This window comes from Lissotriton vulgaris, chromosome 3_1 (genome assembly GCF_964263255.1).
Source record: "Lissotriton vulgaris chromosome 3_1, aLisVul1.2, whole genome shotgun sequence".
Lineage (NCBI taxonomy): Eukaryota > Metazoa > Chordata > Amphibia > Caudata > Salamandridae > Lissotriton > Lissotriton vulgaris.
The window spans coordinates 1,778,133,304-1,778,158,893 of NC_141689.1; the positions used below are offsets into that span (position 1 = coordinate 1,778,133,304).

The following is a 25,590-nucleotide window of genomic DNA, read 5'->3' on the forward strand; positions in this document are numbered from 1 at the left end:
AAATGCCATGATTTGCCACCTCCCCGTATGGCATCAAATGGTATCAGTCCATTTTTATAGAAGGCTAGATGATATCTGCAGCATTCCATCCCTTGGACAGGCCATTATTTTATAAAATTCCATGATCTTCCTTAACCATTTCCACAGATCCCTTTCCTATGTAGTTTTCATTTTGCTGAGAGAGTGAGTTGCACTATTCATCAAAGATTTGTGTCATGGAGATAGCCTTTGACTTCATATAGTATGTCACAAAACAATGCATGACGCAATTAGAGGTATCTGGGCCCTCGGCATCTTATATTTCTTGCACATTTGTTAAAAAAATAGCATTGCAACCATCCTTCAGATTTCTGAGAATCTTATTCTTTAAAACGTTCACTGCGCTCAGATTCTGCATTTAATTGCCCACCCATTGTAAGTCTCCTTGGAAAGTTTCCCCTTCCACCCCATTGCACTAGCAGCCTCTCTCCAGCCTTTGTCAGCAACAGTAAATTAATCGGCTAAGTCTTCCCATATACATGTATATTTGAAAAAAGCCCTTATTTGTCCAACCGTTCCAACCCCAGTGACTGTTGCGTGACTAGACAGTAAACTCTTTAATTTACCACCACCCAGCTGAGTAGCCAATTACTATATATGAATATTAGTTAGAAATTCTTTTGCCATACGTCCTCATGTATTGCGATTCCAAGGAGATCCTAGGAACCCCCTTTCCCATTGAAAACTTTGCAGCATTCCATCTGTTACATCAAATAGGCTATTGGGAATGGAAAAGTATGGCAAGGCCACACAGAGGCTCATATATAATGTAGATAAGTGGATAAAGCTTCCGCTCTCATTGATAGGGAGAATTCTCTATCATGAAGATGGTTATATTACCACGATTCCTATTTTAGAATATACCCATATTGCTACCAAAAAACATGTTTAAATGCTGGCGCACACAATTGATACGGTTAGCATGGGCCGGTAAACAACCTTGTATGTGATGGAATTCACTCACTCTGCCCTATGACCTGGGTGGATTAGGGGCTCCCAATCTGGAGAATACTATAGGGCCGCGAGCAGTGTATTTGCACACTATTGGGTACATGGGTCTCTTCTTGTACATGGAAAGAAATGTGATGGACCCTCTCACACTTCCACAGACCCTTACCCAATCTGCATCCAGGAAATTATGAGTTGTTGACTCCATCGCTGTCACTGTATAAGCATGGCAAACTCTAATACACATGCAAGCGGGAGCCTTTATATATGCACCAGAAATGCCATTACAGTGGTGCATGTGGTTTCCACTGGGACAAGACGTGGGAGCAAGGCATGCATTACAGTCTATAGGTATACACACAATGGGAGATTTTCTTAAAGATGGGGTGCTAGCGACCTGGGAGTCATCGCAATAACCTGACAAACAGTTGGGGGGCACAGTTTCATTCCATTACTATAGAGCCCAGCAGACTTGGCGTGCCCTTGTTGGGGATCATCTACTGGAACCACAAAATATGGGGGCACTTTCCACACTCATTAAAAGCGAAGAACCTGCAAAGTTAATCACAAAATTCTATATCAGCCTTCAGAACATGCGCAAATCCGAAGTCCTAAGGGTGAGGTTGGAGTGGCAGCGTGATTTGGGCGCACCCATAAGTGGCTAAGAATGGTCCCATTGTTGCGCCCACACCCGATCGGTCTCTCTCAATGGAAGACACCGACTCCAGTTCCGCCATGGACTAGCAGAGATCTCCTGTTGTCATAGATGTACGTTGGAGGGAGCAGGATTCTGGCATTTGGCCTGACAATGCCCAGGGGTATTCACATACTGGGAAAAAGTGTTCAAGGAGTTAGGAATTATTATTAGGGCAGATCTAGAACCTGACCCTAATGGCGCTACTAGGATGGGAGCTCTCAGTAAATAAGACCCTGTGCCCTTTGGTGGCTATCTGCCTCCGTCTTGCTAAACGGAGGGTGGCATTACGATTGATGAGTGGTCCACTCCCATGAATAGAAGATTGGCACACAGACATGTTGTATTGTAACACTCAAGCCGATACCTGCAGTGAATTACTACCCCCCCCACCCCACCCCCCCCCCCCACCAAACTTACTAGCTAAATAACACCAATGGGAAAACATCAGAGTCACAGAACATCACGATGTGGCATTGTTGCCAGAGGCAGGAACATAGAAGCTAGAAGCCAACATAGGCGGAGGTTGGTTTACGCTACTCGAGTTCTTATCCACCTACCAGCTCCCCCCCCCCCTAATATTGCATTGGTCAGTAGAGTTACAATTAGTAACCGCAGGAGATACTGCTTGTACTGATGATGGGATTCTATGCAAGATGCTCAGTGTATGTCAGAATTCTACCCTTGAGTATAAATGTATGCTAATGTGATCTTATATGTTGAACTATCTGTCCAAGCCAATATTGTGTTTTTGAGTTGTATGCCTTTGGTTTTACGCTAAAAACAATGAAAAATAAACATAATAAAAAATGATATTGGGAATCCATCATAGTGCCTTCTGTATGCCATAAAGAAACCTATAAAGTTCTACCATTTTATAAGATGCTGCTCTGCTCATCAGAGAAAGAGGAAGCATCCCCTTTCTGATGTGAAATGCTTCACCAATAGTCCCAGATTACTCCTAAAACCCGGTCTCTTCACTGGTCACATAAATGCAAGGTAGGTAGCTCCTTTCACATCAATCCTAAGGAGCATATGAGTATGAGGAGCAGGCATCCACTCATAAAGTACACATTTCTCCAATTTATTTGGAAACCAGAAAAACAACCATTTGTCCTGAAAATCTCCTAGACCCACCTACGACATGAACCCACCTGTCACCGGCACCTCGGAGGTTCTATCACTAAAGCAAAAAGAATTTGAGATAGAGGCATAATAGACCCATACTTTATAGTAGCTCCATCCAAGCCAAGATTTTAGGGCTGAAGCCATCTCAACGGTCCCAAAGGTACCCCTTTCCCTTAATAAACATGAAAGGTGATTCCAAAGAATCAAATGCTTTTCAAGTTTTAATGATAACAGTAGCGTTGCCTACCTTAGCACATCAAGGCCTTTTTGTAAATTCCTGAGTTTTATTCTAGTGGCATGGCTACGCATAAATCCGATCTGATCTGGCTACGCCAGGTCTTTCGGCACGCCCATCACACGGTTTGCAATTATCTTAGCAAGAACTTTGGTCTTCTAAACCGCTACTAACACTTAGTTGCATAACAAATGTCCGAACTAAAAACAAACTGTAGAAAGAAAGGGAACTCATTCTGTGAAAGTATTTACAATATTATTGAATTTTTTTTCTTGATTTCTTATATTCTTCAGGTAGCATGTATTTTTACCGTTGCACACCACGTGTGTTGTTCCATTTCATTGATTTGCTCACCATTATGACTAAGATTGTTTGGTGTTTGTGTGTGAATAGTTCTGGCGGTTAAATGTTTGTTGCGAGTGAAGATGTGCCCAAATCTCTACAAATATACAGATGTAAGAGGCTGTTAATAAGATGTTGTTTTTTCATGTTTGTGACAGAGTGATGTTCCCGTAGACCTGCTGGATGTGGATAAAAATTCTGCAGTTGTCAGTTTTAGCCGCTGTGACACTGAGGTGAGCAAAATATTTGAAGCCGATTTTTTTCAATTGTATATTTTCATCTGTAAAGTGACTTCTTTAGCATTGCTTGCACTTTCAAACATCCGAAAAAGCAAAACATGGCAAGCTGGCGCATGCTGTATTCTACAACGGGCCTCACAGCAGCCACATAAACGGTTTTCATAGCCAAACTATGAAAATGGAACACAAGCTAATCTAGAATGACATGTACAGTCTAAGGTAAATTATCAAGCTGTGTTCCTGGTGCTTCCGAAGTTGAACAATGTTCTGAATTTTGAGCTGTGCAACTGCAGTGCATTCTGTTTTTTCTAAGAACATACTCGGAGTCAGCTCAAAAAGCAAATGTCATGGATTCCAAATGAGAGAATTTGCTTAAAGTGCCTTAATCAAAGAGTGAATCTAGATACAGTGACTGATGTGGGCATAAACAAAGAGACCTGTTGGAGGATCTTCATCTTGTTATTCTAGGGAGAAAATAGGATCCCTTCCCAGTCAAATGGAGACTTAAGTTTCTGCTTCAGTGCTTTCTGAAGTAAGCAGCAGCCCTGTGTAGTCATTCAGCTGAGGGCCGCATGTGAAGGCTGCAGGCCGTACTTTGAGTACCATGGAGCTGGAGGATAGAGACATTCCTAATTGTCCTCTGTCGGGCAGGCAGAAATTATTCAGGGCAACAAGTTGGGAAATCTTCGTTTTTTCACCCTTTCCAGGCAGCTCTCCTGAGAGTGGGTCAGGCTTAGTGTTTCAGTTGGTAAAACAAGTATTTTATTTGTGATGGGCCCTAGATTAAGAGGACGAAATTTCCTAGCATTTCACCTCCCATACTGTAAAGCAGGGTCACCCAGTTCCTGTTCTAAGGTTATCCCTGCATGCCGGTAGGTGGCGCCATTAGGTAACATCTGTTCCGGAAGTGATGGAAGTGGTGCCAATATAGGTGGCGCCACTCTTTAGCGCTGACGTAATTTATTTTCTTTCCGTGCCAGTCAGTGCAGATCTGGAGAGACCTACCTCTTGTTATTTTTTGACTCACTTACCTCAACTTTTTTCCAAGTCTTTTTTGAGATGTTCATCTCCTGGTGTGTTAGGAATGTCCCCTAAGAAGCCAATAAACTTTAAACCGTGTGGTGCTTGTCACAGGCCGATGCCTGTGTCAGACCCTCGTTTGGTTTGCCTATGGTGTTTGGGACAAGACCACGCTCCAAGACCTACGAAGACTGTGGTGCCATGAATCCCAAGGTGCTGTGGGAAAGGTCCCTAAAGCTCTTTGCCACCCACAGTCGGACAATCCCGAAATGCTCTCGATCCTGGTTACGAAGAAGGTCCCGGGACTACACATGGAGCCGCTCCCAGCGATCATCACGATCTAAGTCGTTGGGTAAGTCCCACAAGAGGAAGAAGTCTAAGAAGTTGAAGTTGTCTTAGACTTCCCAGCGCCAGTCCAAGTCATCGGACCAGGCATGGGAGCATCGGCACTCTAAATCTCGCTCTGTAGTGGAACCTGTGCCAGGTTTCCTGAAAGCAACGTGACTCCTGCCCAACTCAAGGAGTTTTTATATGGCCATGCACCTAATATTTGTGTGCCCCGACCCCTGTGGCATGCCTTCAGGTCCTACAAGTTTGGTATCTGCCCATGCTGGTTCTCCGCTGGCGGGGCTGCCATCGGCACCATTCGAGCCCCATGGATCCAGTGGTGGATCTGGAGCAGTGGTGCCCGCGAGCCGAGACCTTCTTCAACACCTGATCCTGTGCCGTCGCTTCCGGCGCCACTGACGCCCAACCGCACCGCAGGCCACATCGTCCTACCAGACTCTGACATGGAGCTGGATAGTGCTGACTCCTGCGCCGATTAGTTCCATGCATTCCAAATCGAAGCGAGTGCATTTTCCTTTCACAGGTCTGGAGAGGGTGGCGATTTGGAATTTGGAGGGGTCACAGTACCCTTATGACTACCACCATGCTCTTGATGGTCTAGAGGTCTATTGGTACGAGGAACTGGCGTATTCTAGTGGTTTGGACTCTTCAACAGACACTTATCCAACCATGGCTACGGACCTTCATTTTCCCGCTGTGACATCAAGACAAATGTCTTTACAGAGGTGCTTCAATCAGGAGTCCCCTATAGCACAAAAATCTTTCGAAAGCATTCAAACAAGGCTGCATCAGTCAAATATTCCCTCACCATTCCACAGCAATTATAGGCGACTGTAGGCCGATAAAAAATATGTGCAGGTAAAATTAATTAATAAGAACAAATTCCTTAAGCAACATAATTAAAGTATAATTGTCTAGTTACTCTCCCGGCAGCATATATGTATGCAAGCAATTATTGACCAATTCTCTTCAATCAGTGTGCATACAGATATTCACCTCGAGCTTTTAACATAAAAGTACAAAGCAACATAAAGTGTGTTACAGATTCTGCCCCCCCCAAAGTCACATCCACAGGCAGATTGATGTTCTCCACACTTTTTCCTTGAGCTATGGTATTGCTTCACAGGCAGAATTTCAATCCTGAAGTTGATATACAATGGTCTTTTGTAAGAGGAAATAGGGTTTTATTATCGAGAGCTTAACCATCTACTGTCCCGACATATTAATGAACATACATTGCCAGAGCCTTCCCTTTACGGTCTTTACGCTATCATTCGTAATTTTTTCTGCAGTCAGCACATCCTATGGGTTACAAAACATTAGACTAAACCAGGGTAGTTTAACTTGTTTAGCTAGTACCCATACCACGCGCATGATGTGCAGATAAGGTTTCAGCTCTGATTTTCTCCAAATTCTTACCTTATATTGGATGAAACGTAACGCTTTGGCCTGCTCAACTGGTTTCAAACCGAATTCATCTATCAGTATGTTCATAGAGGTCCCAGGGACAAGCAGAAGTAAGCGATAAAGAAAGCGGTTCTCTGTCTTAGCCAACCCTTTCACTTTATAGCCCCACAGCTGTGCTCCATATACGCCTGCTGCAAGTGCTTGTGCTCTATAGGCTTCTAGGGCTAGGCCAATTAGTTTGTTCCTCCAACTTTTGGCAAAGCCGGCGTATGGACTCAATATTGCCTCACCTTTAAGCACCTGAGCTGACCTGACCAGACCAACTTGTAGTCAAACCTGATTCCTAATAATCATATAGATCCACTCGATCCTACAGAGTTCTGTCATTTTTGAAGGAATTCCTTGATTTGGGGCTGCACTTTACTATCATATATTTTGTTTTTCCAGTATTAATCAGCAATTTCTTATTATTGCAGTAATTTTCGAAAGGATTCAAGATCTTGTGCATAGCTAGTTCTATATGTGACAGAAACACTCTTGTAATAATTTACAGCAATAAATAAACACTTAGGCCTGATTCAGAAACTGCACTTTGTAGTATGTAGCATGTTTTCTGGTACTACAGTAATACTACAAAACGTACTACAAAGTGCTATTCACAAACTGCACTTTTGTAGCAACCACACTCATTAAAAGCGACGAACATGCAAAGTTAATCACAAAATTCTATGTCAGCCTTCAGGACACGCGCAAGTCCTAAGGGTGAGGTTGGAGGGGCAGCGTGATGTGGGCGCATAAGTGTTAAAGAATGGTCCCATTGCTGCGCCCGCACCCGATCGGTGTCTCTCAATGGATGACACAGACTTGTACATTTGACATTTTTACATAGGATGTATTGTACCACTGAACGCCAGTTCCGTCACTGACTAGCAGAAGCCTCCTGTTGTCATAGATGTGGGTTGGAGGAAGCAGGATTCTGGCGTTTGGCCTGGCAATGCCCAGGGGTATACGCATACTGGGAAAAGGGTTCAAGGAGTTAGGACTTATTAATAATGCAGATCTAGAACCTGACCCTAAAATGCCGCTACTAGGATGGGACCTCTCAGTAAATAAGACCCTGCGCCCGTTGGTGACTATCGGCCTCCTACTTGCTAAACAGAGGGTGGCATTACGATGGATGAGGGCCCCACTTCCACGAATAGCAGATTGCCACACGGACGTGTTGTGTTGTAACACTCAAGCCGATACGTACAGTGAATTACTACCTCCCAGAAGTCGTCCAAGGAATTACTAGGGTCCTTACCTTACCAAACGTACTTATTAAATAACACCAATGGGACAAATTATCCTGTGGTGGGAGAGCCTCAAGAAGCACTAACACTTTCCTCCTGAAATCTCTCATCTTTAGCAAAAAGAGAACTTGTCACCGAGCCTTCTCTGGCGCAGCCCCAAAGATATGGAACTCTCTGCCACCGGAAGTACGCAGAATTTCCTCAACGACCGCTTTCAAACTAGAAGCCAAAAGATTCCTAATGGACAAATTCCTTCCCTAATCTGGGCCAGATCCACTGGCTCGAAATCATTGATCCTACAACCACTGTTCCATCATGTGATTCTGGTCGTAACCAGCTATCATCTGTGTATTGTGTTACTCTCCTTTGTGTCATTAGTTTGTGATTTTTGCAATTATTCATGTTGTATTCTTACTTGGTGTCGTTCTTGGGTTTTGATCCACCACCCTTTATGTAAAGCGCTCTGATATCCTTCGAGATCTTGTTCGCGCTATATAAAACTTTATAAATAAACCTACACTTTTGTAGTAAGTCCCTGCCTCTATTATTTTCTAAGAAAGGGGGTTAAAATGCAAGTGGTCGGCTTTGTGTAGTGTTGTGCTTAATGCAAAAGGAAAGTTACTTCTACAATGCAGTTTGTGAATACCGAAAAATAGTAAAACTTACTCAAAAGTGTCATTACAGAAGTGCAGTTTGTGAATCTCAGTTTGTAGTACGTTTTGTAGCACTACTGTAGTACCTGAAAAGTGCAGTTTCTGAATGAGGCCATAAGTATTTTTGTGCTGTAGACTGTCTATCATCATTACAAAATAATTTGTTGGTTGCACCCATCTTTTGTTCCTGACATACTTTCAGAATTTGAATTGATACATCCTGGAGATATTAATGATGGCGTACTCATTCCCCATACAGATATTTATGTCAGATTCATGCACTGGAGCGAAAGCACAATTTATGGCTTCTTTTCTGTACGTGGCCACCACCCACGGGTATTGAGCAGATATCTGTATGGGAGACCCTTGAGACTTCTGAAAGTATTTACTTCCACTAGAAATACGTATTTTGACAGGAAAATGTCAGCAACATGATTGCGTCCTGGATGCTAAATTTGCGTTTCCTTCCTTCTTTTTTTCCGTTGACTCGGCCTGACTTATTTCAAATAGAATACAGCCTGTACATATGAGCTGGGTAAAGTTACTTTTATGGTAATGCTTGTACCCAAATATCTAGGTTCTCTTCTATTACCAAAGTCAACCCTCCCAACCTTCTGCTTTTAATCCTAGTCCATCTTTAAAGTCAAACTTGAGGGACATATGGTACAAAGCTTTGGGTTTTAACTGCTTTTGGAAGCTATTTTCTGTCATTTTTCTGGGCAGATGGATTCTCACGTTGTACTTTATTGTAGTTGCATTTTCATAGTGCTTCATACACCTGATCCTGTACATCAGTTGTATGCACTTTACCAGATGATTAGTAAGCTACAGTTTAGGAGATTGCTTGTTTGGAATAGCTTTGTATGGAATGCGATCTATGTAGGCAGCGCTTTAGTATCCTGCTTGAGTGACTAAAACGGTGCTCTTACTGGTCTCTGGTCGCTGCACCTCATAGCATCGTGGGGGCAAGAAAAGAGAGGGAGATAGAATGCACAGTTACATCAATGTCAGGTATTCTCAGGTCCCTTATAAAATTCTCATTTATAGGCAAAACCTCAAGCCTATGGCCTTTGCTGGCCGAGGCAATAAAGACAAATGGTCTATATAAACTTGAAGAGACCAGTAATAGAGAGGAATCCCAAGAAATAGACTATAATTTAGTTATCTATCATACCAGCTCCAATTGTAGTGAGAGAGTCTAAAGTGCTGTCAAGTATCCAATCAGTGACAGATGGCAGATCTCTTTGAGCAATCTGTTTGTTTTCTTAGTATTCCATGGGATTGGTTTCAGAGTGTTAATGGTGGCTATCCAAATATATGGGCAGATCCTATTGCCTGTCCTCATCACGAGTGGCTGTGATATGAACGCTCTTCTGGGCCACCTTGTGGGGACAGAAAAGAAACCTTGGTTTGGCACTGGTTACTGACAATTGCTATAAATGTTTTATGATACAATCCAGGAGAAAGTTATGTTTAGTCTAAGGCATTTCTGGACTTCACACGGGCAAACAGCGAAATGTTCACCCTAATTGAGTGACATTACATCGCAGCACTGGGCTAAAGTAATCATCGACCCCAAATAATATCATTATCCTTCAACATGCCTCGCCACCGCACACTGGCCCACACAATCTCAGACAGTCATACAGAGAATCTAAGACGAATGAAATGGTTGTCAAGCGCAGTCCCCTCTATTATGGAGAAATGCTGTCATCTTCTACGTCCACGAGATGAAAAAGACTTGCCCATTATTAACGGATGGGAAGCGCTTGTGACCAGTTTATTAAATTAATTTCCATCCAAATCCCATCCCCGGCCTGATCCTTCTCAATTTTGGATTTTACAACAACTAAGAAACGCTGCCCTGGGGCGTGGCTTGGACGCCGATTGGGATGGCGGCGTGAGCTCGCAGCTCCGCGCGGAATCCCGCTAATTCTCCTGTCTTTGGCACCCTGGGCGACCCGAGGTTGACGTTTCTGCCCTCTGAAGGGTGAGGGGACAGCCGGGCACAGACGGAAGGTTGCTGGGGGACTGCTGGCCCTGAGGAGACCGAGTTGGGCGACGGCCGAGGTGTTGCCGAGAGTGAGAAGAAAATGGCGTCGATGAGGACGGGCAGCCCCGGACATCAACTTTGAGCCGAGTTGTCGCCGGCTGACGGGAGGCCCTGCAGCCGATGGATCGGGACATTAGGAACAGAAGCGCCAGTTCCTGAGGTCGGGGGACAGTGACTCGCCCCGCCCGGGCCTTGTGGTCCCTCGCTGGCCGCCATCTCTATCTCCTTCTTTCCCTCATCAGGCTTCCGAGGGGACAGGCGGATCAGTGCCCGCCACGCTGGCCATTGGTCCTGAGGGCATCGGTGGCGGCGCTTGACTCTGCTCAGTGTCAGGTAGTTCGCGCCGGACTACGAGCGCAGAAGTTGGCCGGCTTGCTGGCCTGTGACGCAGTACCCTGAAATGGCGGCGACCGGAGGGCTGGTGGCCGAGGAGCGTGCTGAGGGGGACCTGGCGGCATCGTCCCGGATGGGCGAGACTCCCCCGCCGGAGTCGGATCAGGAGCAGCGGCTACACCGACGTCTAGATGCCATACTCGATGCGATCACCTCGACCAAGGAGGCGCTGCACCAGGACATTGCACAAGTGGCCACGGGGCTGGGGCTACTGCGAGCTGACCATGCGAAGCTAGCAGATAGGGTCAAGGACCATGATCAGCTGCTGTTGGACCTGAAACCGTCGGTGGTGACCGCAGAACACAGGATCACGGATATATTAGCCCGGTTGGACTCGCTGGAACGACGGGCGGAGGATGCAGAAGGCCGCAACAGGCGAAACAACGTGCGGGTCGTAGGCCTGCCGGAACGAATTGAGGGGGAGGATGCGGTGGCCTACATGGAGAACTGGTTTCGCACAGTGGTGGCACCGGAGGGGCTTACTCCTTTCTTTACTCTGGAGCGAGCCCACAGGGTGCCTGCTCGCCCGCCAGGGCTTGGCCGCCCCCCCCGACCGATGGTGGTGCGGCTCCTCCATTATAAGGACCGGGATCTTCTCATCCAGCGGGCTAGGATGTCGGGCCCGTATGAGGTGGAAAACAGCAAGGTCACGATCTTCCCGGACTACACTCAGGCGGTCCAGAAGAACAGGGCATCGTTCCTAGCGGTGAAGAAGGAGCTCCGGGAGGAAGGCATCCAATATTCCTTGCTCTATCCGGCCAAGCTGCGGATCATACTGGACGAAACTACGCACTTTTTCCAGACCCCAGATGAAGTTTGGCAATGGCTGGAGTCGTATAGAGCGGGGACGGTCAGGTCACATAAAAGTAGGCGAGATCAGCCTAAGCAACCCCGGATCAGACAATCGCAACGCATCAGGTCCCGCAACAGGCGCCAGCGGGAGAAACGGGAGGCTCAAATGGCTGCGGAAAAGAGAGATGCGCTCGCAGCGACGGCGGCCATCACGGGGTCGCAACAGAACAGTGACCGGGTGGAAACGGACTCGGGCGGAGAAGGCAGCAGAACGGGAGAAGACCTTTCAGAGGCGGAAAGTTCGAAGGGGCCGGTGGTGACCCCCCAGACCTCTGATGGAATATTTTGCGGTTGAGACTGTGTTGGGACTTGCTCGAGACCTAATGGTAGGGCTGTATCCTGTTGGAGATGAGTGGGTTGCCGGGGGGGGGGGGCTGAGCGCGCAGTAGGGGATGAGGGCGCGGGGTGCGGGCTCCGCTAGCTGGGGTCGGCGATAACTCACCCCCCTTGGGCCCTTAAGGCCTGCTGTGGTGGAGACCACAGGGTTGGAATATGGGTAGTTGGTTCGAGGTTTGGATTGGGGCTGACATTGGGTTTGTAGGCTCTGTCCTGGGGAGTGGGGTTTGGGGTGTTTTTTTGTTCAGGGTGTGTTCTGGGGGGGCAACTGCTTTGGGAGGGTTGTGAACTTTTGTCATTTGGATCGGACTGCTCGATGTTGGTATGGGGACATTACCTAACCTGAATTGCCTGACGTGGAATGTCCGGGGGCTGCGAACTATGGTTAAACGCCACAAAGTACACGCATACCTGGTGCGAAAGGGGGTACAGATTGCTATGCTGCAAGAAACCCATCTGACTAAAAAAGAGTGCGCTGCGTTGCAAAAAAGATGGCGGGGCCAGGTGTTCGGCACCACTTACTCAGCGTATGCCAGGGGGGTGCTGATTTGGGTGAGGGCGGGGATACCGTTCCAGGTGCTGAATCAAGTGGTGGACCCTGATGGCAGGTTCGTAGCAGTGGAGGGGAGGTTGTATGGAAGGGATGTGGTTCTCTGCTGTGTGTATGCGCCAAATACTGATCAGGCTCGATATTTTGATGGCCTCTCTGGGTCCTTGGCTTCTTTCCTGGCGGGCCCGATAGTGCTAGGGGGGGACTTCAACTCGATTACGGATGTGGCTCTGGACAGGTCCCATCCCCCCCTAGTAGACTCCCCGGTGCGCAAGTTGGCCATGCACAGGAAGGATTGGCAGGACAGATGGGGGTTGCTGGATGTATGGCGGGAGCAGCACGGAGACACCAGGGATTATTCCTTTTATTCTGCTCTCCACGCTCTGCATGTGAGGATAGATTCGGTGCTCTGCAGTGGGTCCCTAGCCCCATTGATCTCTCATACGGAGTACTTGACCAGAACCATTTCAGATCATAACCCCCTATTGGTACACATCCAGTGGCAGCGGGAGCGCTCGGCGATACCAACATGGCGGCTTCGGCCGGAGACGCTGGAGGACTCAGTATTCAATGACGCTGTCCAGCAGGGTATCGGCCGTTACTTTGATGAGAATGAGGGCACGGCCACGAGTCGGTCCACTGAATGGGATGCAATGAAAGTGGTGGTGAGAGGGGTGTGTCTGGGTAGGTTTTCGAATGCTCGCACAACTGTGTTTAATGCACTTATGAAAGCGGAAGTGACTTTGAGAGATTTGGAGCGCCGCAGGCTGGCCAGCCCGGACTTACAGACCCAGTTGTTGGAAGCGAAGGAAGTGGTCGCCACCGAGACGGAACGGTTGAGGTGTTACGACTACAGGCAGTACACCATTAGAGCGCATGCAGAACGGGACAAGGTGGGCACACTCTTGGCCAGACTTGCTAACCCGGAACTTAGGGGTTGCCCGATCCTTAGCATTAGCAACGCGCAGGGGGAGATGGTGTATTCCCAGGCGGCGGTGTTGGAGTGCTTTCGGGTGTACTATCAGGAATTGTATCAGAGTCAGTTGGGAGTGGAGGTCCAGGACATAGCGGAGTACCTAGGGGCGAGGCAGCTTCGGTCCTAGATGAAGAGGACGCGAAGGAGTTGGGTGGCCCGATCACGCTCACTGAAATACGGGTGGCTATTAAACATATGGCTCGTAATAAAACGCCCGGGGTGGACGGGTTACCGATAGAATTTTATCAGCAGTATGTCGACAGTTTGGCCCCCAGGCTTTTGGTGGTGTACACGGAAGCTTTTGAGACAGGAAGCTTGCCTGGGTCCATGCGTGAGGCCTTGATTGTCCCGCTCCTGAAGCCTGGCAGGGATGCAACGGACGTGAGGTCCTATCGCCCGCTGTCCATGTTGACGGTGGATTACAAGATCCTGAGCCGGATATTGGCCACCAGACTGGCCCCGCACATGACGGGCCTGGTGCACAGGGATCAGGCTGGGTTTATCCCCACGAGGAGCACGGCGCTGAATATTCGCCGCCTGGTGGGGATAATGGACGCCATCTTGGATGGGGACGGGGCCCAAGCGGTCCTGTCCGTGGACATCGAGAAAGCCTTTGACATCCTTCCTGGATGGAGTGCTGGAGAGGTTTGGCATGGGTGAGGGGTTCCGCCGGTGGACGAAGGTCCTATATGCCTCGGCGACAGCGCGGGTGCGTTTGGGTGGACTGGTGTCTGCGTCATACCCGGTGGGTAGGGGCACGAGACAGGGGTGCTCCCTTTCCCCCTTACTGTTTGCTCTGGCGATGGAACCCTTGGCGGTCCATGCGAGGTCGGGTGACAAGTATGCGGGAATAACCAGCGGCGGGCAGCAACATCACATATCGCTGTATGCGGACGACCTACTTCTGTATCTCGATGATACGGCACGGGCCCTGGGAGGAGCGATGGATCTATTGTCGGAGTTTGGCCGGCTGTCGGGACTTAAGGTCAACTGGGCGAAGACCTGTGTGTTCCCGCTGAGAGCGGAGTCGCCCAGCCCTGCTCATGACTTGGGGGTGCTCTGGGAGCCATCTTGCTTCACCTATCTGGGAGTCCGCATCTACCACGCGACCGCGGACCTATTGGAGGGCAACATCGGTCGGTGCGTTCGGGCGCTGAGGGGCAGCATGGCCTTTTGGTCGACCCTCCCGCTGACGGTTCTGGGTAGGATAGCTCTTTTAAAAATGGTGGCGCTCCCCCGCTTCCTGTATTACTTCCGGACGTTGCCTATCTGGATCCCTCAGGGGATCTTTAGAGATCTGAGGACGATGATTATTGGGTTCCTATGGGGACATGGCCGCCGTAGAGTGGCGCTGAGCACGCTGCTTCGCCCCAAGGTCGAGGGGGGCATGGCTGTACCCGACTTTGAGCTATATTACTTAGCGGCGCAATTGCAGGTCCTCACGCAGAACGTGGCCAGGGTGTTTAGGGGGCCGGAGGCGGACCGAGAGCAGGGGATACAACGCCATGTGTTGTCCTACATCGTCATGCAGCAGAGACTTGAGTTGCGGGGCCTTACCATGGAGGAACGGACACTCAGGCTGTGCTGGCAGAGGAGCCTAAGGAGAGCAAAGGCGACACGGCCTTATGCGCCGGAGATCCCGATCGGTATGCTGACGGCCTTGCCGCACGGGGGTGACTGGTCCCCATTGCTGGATTGGGAGGAGGCGGGCTTGCAGGTAGTAGGAGACCTGTACATCGATGGGGCCCTGGCACCCTTTGAGGTGCTTCGGGAACAGTTCGGGCTGCCGGATGGGGGGTTTCTCCTACACGCAGCGGTGGTGACGGCTATACAGAAGCACTGGAAAGGGGGGCTCATGGAACCGACCACGACTATGGCATGCCAGTATGTGGTGATGGCAGCGGGCACGTTCAAGGCTGTGACATGCCTCCATAATAGGATGCTGAACGAGGGGCTGGAACCGCTCCAGGGGCTCAAGACTAAATGGGAGGAAAGTGTGGGCAGGCCCATTCCAGACACGGCGTGGAGTCACATCTTGCGGCGCACGTGGAAGGGCACGAGAAATGCGCGCTTCCAGCAAGTGCATTTCTATGTGCTCCATAGGGCCTACCTGACCCCCGAGAAAATACGGCGGTATTTCCAGATACAGGACGCTCGGTGCCCGCGGTGTTCGTCTATAGGAGCGGACATGGATCATTTGCTCTGGGGGTGCTCGCATTTGGAGGCCTACTGGGCAGAGGTGGGGGACCTCTTAAACGATGTGACCGACAGGGAAGTAGAATTTGATATGGCGGCGTGCTTGCTGCTCTGGTTCCCGCACACCAAACACACCAAGGTGACGAGTAAGTTTATTGATCTGGGTCTGATACTGGCGCAGAGAGAAATAACGTGGCATTGGAAGTCCAAGGGCGGGCCGTCACTGCGGAGATGGAAGACTGAATTGCTGCGGTGGTCTGAATGCGAGAGTGTGCTCCGGATGAAGCAGGCTGTCAAGCTTGGTAATGAAAAGGCTTTGGATGCAGCCCGTGCGTGGGAGTTGGTGGTGCAGGCTTTGCGTGATTCTTTGGTGGAGGATGAGGACTGAGGGAATAGGACCAGTGGACACTGCGGGGCGAACGAACACAGAGTTGTCATTGACACTGTGGTGGATCCATCCAACGCATCAGCACAAAGCACACACCATTAGCAGTTGCCGGGGTGGGGATATAGGGGGGTTGTTCAGTGGGAGTTTGGGGTGGGTCGGCAGCCGAGAAGCTGGTTATCTGCAAGGGCGACTTCGAGTTAAGTAGGCCAGTTAGGCACCACGCAGAGCTGGAAATGGTGGGGGGGTGCGGCCAGACATGATGGGCTCTACGGTGCTCGGGGTGGGCCCTGGAACGGACAGTAGCATTGATCACGCAAGCGGAATGGCTGACGAAGGTATTGTTGAGGGTGGGGGGGTAAAATGCAGATACGTAAAACGATCTTTCGACCATGGTCCCTATGGGACGCTCACCGTGATGTTTTCCTACTAAGTAGAGTATTATGCCGCCCGGCCTCCGGGATGCGGGCTGAATGGCTGTGTATGATATACGCTTTACTGTTGATCGGGGGGGATGTCACGAGTGGACTGGTTGACTACTTGTATTCTGTGGTTTCTAACTCTGCAATAAAAACAAATTAAAAAAAAAAACAAAAAAAAACAAAAAAACTAAGAAACGCTGCCCTGCGCCGGACCAGAATAAGCCCGGGAAATATAATTTTATTTAACCATTACAAGCAAGCTCAAAAAGCTTTCAAGGCATCAGTGCACAAAGATAAACCATCAGTGTCAGACTAGTTCTGGCTGAAGCTAGTCTACGTCAGCAAAAATTCCAACACAAAGCTATTCTGGGCCCTTATAAACAGAGGCCCACTAGGATGCAGCGGACATATAATTGCAAACATAAGTACTGACGATTGGACTAAGTTTCTATTTAATCACTTTAGAGAAAATTCAAGCGGGCCCTAGTCCCCATTCAACATTCAAATCTCGACCACCACCCCCAGACGACCATACCAAAGTCAACACTGGGCCTATTACTAAAGTTAAAGGCGACTTGGACAGATCCATACTCGAGAAGCCACGAAACGACTCCACCTCAGGGATGCTGATGACGCACGAAATTCTAATAAACACCATCACCCGGATTATTAGGAAGGGTAGGTCAGACGGAGCACCTGGCCCCAACGGACTCCCCCAGGCCTTGTTTAAGTCAGATGAAACGTAGTGGTCAGGTCTCCTTGCACCACTGTTTTTACACTGCAGGCTCAACGACCACATCCCGGATTCCTGGAAATGATAGCCCTCCAAATATTATGCCAGCATTTTATTAGAAGAACTGACAACCTGGGTTGAATCAACACAGCGTCTCCCCTTCAACCAGACCGGCTTCGTTGCCAAGGCAGGCACAACCAGCAATCTATTGGCATTATCTGTATTGAAGAAGGCTGACATCCGTCGCATGCAACTTTATTGCTGCTTTGTTGACTTGAAGGCGGCTTTTGATTGAGTGCCACGCGGCCGCCTATGGCAAAAATTAGTCTGTTGGGGTATACCTCCAGCCCTTTTACAAGCTATCATCCAACTCCACACACAGACCTGGATAAGGATAAAGCTGGGGTACGGGTCCCATGTCTCAAAAAAGATCCAAACAGGAAGCGGTGTTAAACAAGGCTGCGTCTTAGCGCCTCTCCTTTTTAACCTGTTTATTTCTGATCTATCCCCTTTACTTGACAAGGTTAATTCTCATCCCCCCCAACTGGACGGGACCCGTATCAGCAATCTGCTATACGCCGACGACCTCGTATTATTGAGCCACACGAAGGATGGTCTGCAGAGGCTTCTTGACGAACTCCTTCCCTATACACTTGAAAACGCTCTCAAATTAAACCTGTCAAAAACAAAAATAATTCATTTTAGTAAACCGAGGCAGCAGAAAAGCGGATGTTTTTCAATAACAAAAGCATTGACACAGTGCTACACTATAAATATTTGGGAGTTTTTCTTGACTCCAGAGCTTCTTTCACCAAACAAAGAGACGCCATCAAGGCTAAAGCACTGTCGCTGGAGGTCGCATTGGCAAAACTTCAAAACACCTACTAGGACCAAGCTTAACCTCCCTGCTCAAAGTGATGAAGGCCAAGATCACAAATTCTTTATCATAAGGTCATGAGATTATGATGGGCTCAACTAACATTTTACTAAACAAATCAACCATCAGAATTTTCAAGTGAGCATGGCGTCTGCCGCAGTCTTCATCTCCGGCACAAGTGAGATTAGAACTTGGCCTGTTAGATCACAATGGCGTTGTGGCTGGCGCTTTTATCAAGTTCTATAATAGACTGCGTAATTCCCGGGACGACAGTCTTGAGATCAAACTCTGGAACGAAATATCGACCAGCGCTTCTAGCCAAATATATCAGCTCCACTTGGACCGATCCCTACAGCTCCTTGGAGTCTCGGAATATTGGGGAACAAATCCATCACAACAAGCTTTGAAGAGCGTAATTAAGCGAAGCGTTGGGCTCTGGTCTTTCAACTCCGACAGAGCAAAATTATCCAGAAGGAAGCACGCTTGGACCTTTGTCTCCGATTACAAACCAGGTGTTGAGTCATCATACTTATCAAGTACTTATTCACTCTTCTGGAAGGTCAAATTCATGGCCCTAAGGCTAGGCAAATGGCCCTTTTTAAAGTATTTGCCACAATGGCGGTGCCTTAGTCACAAAATCGAATGTAGGGAATGCAGCTACCACTCCGAAAGCCTGGAGCACATAGCCTGCACATGCCCAGCTCTGTTACATGATAGAAGAACCTTATTGAGAGCGGAGTGGATCAAACTTGGCGCTCGTGCATGCCATCAGGCCATAATGGCAGCTATGAATCAAGAAAACACAAAACTGAACATCCGGTCCACCAAATTTGTTGCCAGAGCTGCAAAAACGCTGGGGAAAGAAAAGGCAGCAATTCCTTTGCCGGCTGGCCCAGCTATTTATTTGCAACAATAACTTTAGTGGCCGGCGGCCCCCATCAGCAAGGCAGATATGAACACTGTTCTCAGCACTTTAAAACCAGCTGTCATACTTACTTGTCTCTCCTTTTTAGATATTTTAAAAACCACTCCGTGATAGCCATGTTATTTAATGAGCTCGATCTGCAAAACAAAAATGCATAAGCAGACAATTTTTAAATTTTGTCCATTTTCATTGCATTGGTCCTTTTTCTCACTTTTTAAAAAAAATTGTACATGTATATATGGGTTACATGGTTTTAACATTGGGTTGTGATTTTTGGTAATCAAACAATACATTTGAAATTGAAATAGTCCAAGGCATGCTCTTATTAATGTCAGGCCTGATAGCACAGACCTTCATGACACTGACAACAGAGGTTGTTAAATTTAGTGGTGCCAGCCCCTGGTTTGGTCATGCATCCTTAACTTTGATAAAGCCAGTTCTGTACTTTCTTCTTGAACTTCCAGTGGTCTTCTATGTTTATTAATTTGACTAGCAAGGATTTTTAAAGTTTCGCCATTTATACTGAGAATGAAGTTATAATACTGCTCTTCTGAAAAGAATGATGGCTGTATGAGGTACAAAACTTGAGAAACTTGTTCCATTCTGGGAGTATCAGTGGAATATAGCTTGGGGGAACAGTTGGACTTTCCCTTGGATAGACCTTTGGACAATATAGAGTGTCTTGAAGGCAGACAGTGTGGTTCTGGGTGCATTGGGCACCAGTGTGATGTGGATGAATGTGTAAGAGTGGTCTTGTTGTGGTACTTTGAATCCGTTGGAGTTTGTGAAATAAGAAGAGGAGTACCCCTAGATATACACCACCTGTGTTATCTACCTGAATAAGTGTGATAATGGCTTGTGGTGAAATGATCTTTGTGTTTTCTGCTTATGTGCCTCCACTTCAGTTCATATATTTTTATATTTATATATCTTAGTGTACATGTTTCCGTTTTAAACATGTGCACCATTTAGTATTGATTGCACATGTGTAACATACTTCATTAACATATTAGCATTTATATGATGTATAGTGTATCATAGAATTTAGTGAATGTGCAACAGAATTCATATGCAAATTATTGCATTCATTGGCAGGTTTGTTCTTTTCGAAATAATGAGAAAAATGTACTTACAACTGTTATAGCCAAGTATCATGGAGGTGGGGATGGGGGATCTTCCCCTACCTGTGATCATGCAAGCTGCATTGAACACATCCCTGGCAAAGAGTGTCAGTTCTCAGAGCTGGCCAGGCCTAATCAGCTCAGGAATGCCACAACTAAGACAAAAAGAGAATGTCTGCAAGTACTGAAGCTAATTAAACAACAGTCCTATTGTTTTAAAAAAGTATGTGGGCTAGAGGCCACCTAAGAAAAAACTAAAGCGTGCCTTTAATGCTAAGACAGGTTAGTGAAGGGCTAGAAGGGAGGGGTAAGTATCAAAGACTGTTTTGATCATTCAGTGGCATAATTTACGGAAACAACCACGGTGTTGCAGTTCTTTTTAATGTTTTGCTTATTGCTTTCATTGCCACTATTGAGTTTAATGTTATAGTTACATTTATACACATTATCTACACTAAACTAGGATGTTGAGCTTAATTAAGTCCTTAAAATATATGGTGTGGATTCTAGTGTGTGCTGAACCACAGTGAAATGAATTTTGGAGCTGATTAATAATAAAAAAAAGAGAAACTTTGCTGATTGTTGCCCCGATCACACCAACCTCGGGTAATGCATAGGTAGTTTGTTGGGTAACCGTCCATGTCCCTACTTGGCAGGTTGGCTCAGCCTGTCCTAACCAGAAGTTCTAGAGTTTCTAGAAACTAGTCTTTATTTTGCAAAGGTGCAAAAATGTATCACTAGTTAATTGTAACCAAGGTGTGGGAAGATGTGTTGTGTACAAAGCTCTTCTTGTGATTTCCTTCACATATGAGATCAGAGACAAATGTCAAGCATGATCACATCAAGTTCCTCCAGCATTGGAGCTTTCATAGATCCAAAAGTTTGAGTCCTTCTGTGTCTTTGATGGAGTCAAACTGTAACTCTGCAAGAATAGCACAAAGGGCAATATGCCTGGAGGTCCTTAAAGCAGTGCCTCTTTAGTAGTATATTCTTGTTATTGGAAAAAAGGCAAACTTCAGCCAGTGATGAGAGAGTGCCCTCGCAACTCTGCCAGCAGCCATCTCACCCCAAAGTTCCTCCTCACATCATGTGGAAATGCAATCTTAGAGCTTTGCTCTTTGTTTGGACAGATACGTCTAATTTCTACTTCAATAAACTGGAAATAACTACTTCCATAGGTTGTGAGTGTTGGAGCTATCAACCACTTCCTTTGGATAAGGTAAATAATTTCTGACATGGAAAAATCTTCTAAAAGGAGTCTCTTCAAGATGAATCGTTTTGAACGGTCCACAAAGGATGTGCATCTACTGTTGCACCCAGATCACAAACCAAAGGACAGTAAGATTAGCAGGTTATTCTCCCCAAAAAACCTCAATGACTGTGAGGAAAGACTTCGAAGATGGCTAAAAAATGTTAAAGTCAGCTAATACCCCTCTCTTCTAGAGATTAATTTGTCTGAAAGGACTCTGCTGTACATTAAGACTACTTGGAGACCTCCAAAACGTCAAAAGATGCATCTTCCAAGGAATTTGCCTTCATCTCATAGGAGTCTAAGAGAAAAGCATAGTTGATCCTATTGTAAACGGCAACACTGTTAATGGTTTCGTCACCGATTTAAAAGTGTACCATTTATGCTGTCGTCAACCTGGTCGATGACCCACCGTTAGACAGATAGGAAGAAGCAACCATCGATGAAACCTCCATGTACAGCAAACCAATCTGCGACAATGTCACAGACTACCAGTCCATTAACGTCTATCTTATTAACAACAACCTCGTCGATGAAGACGTTTTCGAAAGTAGTCCCATTGGTGTTCTACCCAGCAAAAGTAATTCTGTCAACCCCAGACTGTCTGCAGTTTTCATACTTCTCCCAGTAAAAGTCCATCTCAGCCACACGCAAAACTCCTGGAAACAAAAGCAGAGGAAGAATCTGGCCCAAATGGCCCCTGTGACGCAGCTGATAGTCAAGGCCATGTAAAAATAAATACCAGGACACTCGAGAAGAGCATGGATACTTGGCTCATAACAGTTCAGAGGAGCAACATTTTGTGTACCACTCACCTATCTTATGTTTCTTCAGGATGACTAGTCAATAATTGCACTCATTACGATCACCATTACAAACTCCAAAGAAGACTATAATAATGCAAGAAAAGAGGCTCCTGATGCAGGTGACGATGGACCCTATTAAGAACCTCTGTCACAGAAAGGATTATTACACCAATTTTTCTACAAAACCACACTTTCAGCCTGCACACCAACCTTCACTCTCCCATCAAAATGTACCTCTGCTTCCACAAGAAAACCTATTCCTAACCTGAAGGCTTAACAGACAGATTACAGAGCGCCACCTGCACCTCTAATGCCCTTACCCCTATAGAATTTTCATTTTCCTGATGCCACCAGGCCCTTTGAAGGCAGACACATCAAATGATGATTAACACTTTGATATTGAGGAAGGAGAGCACCCAGATCCTTCCAGAAGACAAGGAGGCAAGGGGGATAACTATATCATCTTAATAGCGGAGCCGCCAAAACCTCCTCTGAGAGACTCGCCATCTGATGACGACTCCAGGTTTAAAGTCATGATTTGTTGTAATAGATCTTATATAAGTTGGTTCAGGTTGGTGAAACTGAATTTCCCCTATGATCTTTATGACTGCATCAATTAAAGAGAAAACAGAACACTTGAAGCTCCAGAGTCACCATATGGTAGCATTATCCTATTATTTAGTCTCTCTAATAAGTATGTCTGTAACACATATATTTGGATCTTAAACATATTTATATAATTATGATTTTTATGATAGCATTTTTCAAATAACTGCACTTAAATTCCTTGCAGCCAAATGGCAACTTCCTCCTTGCAACCTATCGATGTCAAGCAAACACCACCCGGCTAGAACTTAAGGTACAGCAATTAATACGATGTGGTTTCTTTTCACATTTGATTTTCTTCTTGGTTAATAATGTATGCCATCACAAATGCTGATGTTTAATAATGTGTAATTTTAGTATTTCTGTGCAGTTAATCCAAGTTCTATAACGTCGTACAATACATAACTCGATATAGCACTGCATGAAACATTGAGTAATAATCAAACTTTTTGAATTCAATTGTAGTTGAGCACATGTCAGATCCAGTGATGTGCCAAAGGGATAAGCACACCAATTATTTCTTATCTGTGTACTCAAACCAGCAGAGGACTGCTTTAAACGAAACGTGTTTTCATTTGTGGGCTTTTGGTTGCCCCAGCAAATTTAGCTGGTTTCTATTGGACTTAAAAGGTGTAATAGTGTACACAATGAGAAAACAGAACTTTGTATTGAATAACACTCTCCTTACATTTACTTATAGTTATGTTATATCCAAGTAGGGCTTAACCTTTAGACTTCTGCCCCGCCCTACCCCCCCCCCCCCCCCCCCCCCCCCCACACACACACACTTTATAATTACTGGAATTGGAGGGCCCCGCTGAATTATTATTCGAATTTAGGAAACTCGACTGAGTCATTGCCAACAGCTGGGAACCGGGGCCTAAGCAATTTCAATGATTTGAACAGCTAAACAATACACAGGCATTCATCAAATAAATACACAAATATTTTATTTAATTCACAAATATAAAAAAATTGCAAACTAAATTTTAACTGAAAAGTGGAAATTAATTTAACACTCTGATCGCCGTTGTTATATACGGTTTGATGCACTTGCACTTCTTATCAGTCTGAGGATACCTACTTAATTTTTAGCCTCCTATTTGAAACTTCCTTACAATTACAGAACATTTTCTATGTTTCAATTTTCCATGTTGGTTTTTTATTTATATACACTTTATTGGTCTGATCATAACATAATTTTCCAAGCAGTTGCGGACCCCAAGAGTAGGCATCACAGACTCCCGGGGTCCCCCGACCACAGGTTAAAAACCTCTGTTAATTTAATGCTTTATATTTAAGGCATCTTCCCCTATAAATAAATAAGTACAGTATTTCAGAAAATAAATCAGCCCGCTGTCCTGGTGACTTGTTCTACACATACTGGTTGTCTCTTTTTTCAATTTGATGGGAAATGGCAAGAGTGCACAGACACACAGGAACAGGGGCTTGCTGTGTGTAACATTCACATGAGTAAGCAGTACCAGCATGGAAAGCTCTGTCTCAATATAGCTGTACAAGCAGTTTCTGATCCTGTCACTAGGTGACTGGGATGGTCATAGATTGATAACGGGAAAATAGCCTACATATTAGAACTTTGGAGTTGTGGAGTCAACATAAAAGTTACTTTATCCTTTTTCTCTTTGTTGAAATAGTGGACTTCTCGACTTCCATATGTCCACTTCTTGTGTCACTTCATGTTTACCTTTTTTAAAATATAGTTTTTCCTATTTGCAGGAAAGGTCACATCTGTGGCTCATGCAGGGTGTTCAACTTAGAAATTACCCTTAAGAGCAGCTCTTACTGAATCATCTCGGCATCTAATCTTACGACAGCAAATTCACCTTCCACAACAAATCAGGAGTGCTGGCTAAGTGGACTAGCCCCCCAAAAAATCAATCCAAAGACAAAAAAAGGAAAGAATAAGGCGATCAAAGGAAGAGACTCAAGAATAGATCTGCTAAAGAGGCCGGAAAGACCCTTATTTGAGAGCAAAGTGGCATAATTAGGAATATTTACTAGAAATAAGTTTTAAGATTGAAATTCATAACAGACTCACTGAGCTCCCCCATACCATAGTCCAAAAGACTATGTATCTGTCATCAAATTGCAGTAAAACCAAAAGACTGTCCTCTCGCTAAACCAAATCTTTGTTTCAACAATCATTCATAATTCTTGATACCATGCCTAAATGCCTGTAGGTTTAGAATAAGAATATTTTCCCACTCCCAGACAGTAATGAGTCTAGCCATGTTATTAAACACAAAAATAATAGTTCCAACCTGGGTGTCCAACAGCAAGTAGTGACACTCATCCCAAACAAGGCAAGCTACACATCATCTCAGATAGTAAAGGCTCACACCTTTCCTAAATTCTACTAAAGCAGGACACTCCCTAAACAGCTGGCAGTATTTCATCCCACCTATTGGACATACAATAGAACGTCCACCTTGGTTGGATTGATTTCGTTTTCTGGGGTTTTGTACCCCAGGTGAACAGACCTCAACTTCTGCCACTTGTATTTTGCTCTAAGCCCCTTCTTAACGAATACACACCTATTCTAGCTCATCCTTTCCCATTTTTCCCATTTACACATAATCAGAATAGACCAGTCTTCATTATTAAGGTTCTCCAACTCTTCCAGAATCCCATACCGCCGGGAGGTACTCTGCTGCTCAATATCTTTAGACCAGACAGCTTTTTTTATTATATGTTCATGATTCTTTATAAATCCACCTATGCTATTTTTACAAAGAGTGAATTTA

At 46.0% G+C, this 25,590-nt stretch overlaps 1 protein-coding gene across 1 annotated transcript in view; it reads left to right on the forward strand.

The window, feature by feature from the left end:
- BBS7 (Bardet-Biedl syndrome 7) overlaps positions 1 to 25,590 on the forward strand; it is a 264,083-nt gene that overhangs the window by 172,374 nt on the left and 66,119 nt on the right. Inside the window, exons 12-13 of the mRNA XM_086962213.1 lie at positions 3,545 to 3,619; positions 23,013 to 23,078. Coding sequence (XP_086818339.1) covers positions 3,545 to 3,619; positions 23,013 to 23,078 — 141 coding nt within the window. The remainder of the gene's footprint in view (positions 1 to 3,544; positions 3,620 to 23,012; positions 23,079 to 25,590) is intronic.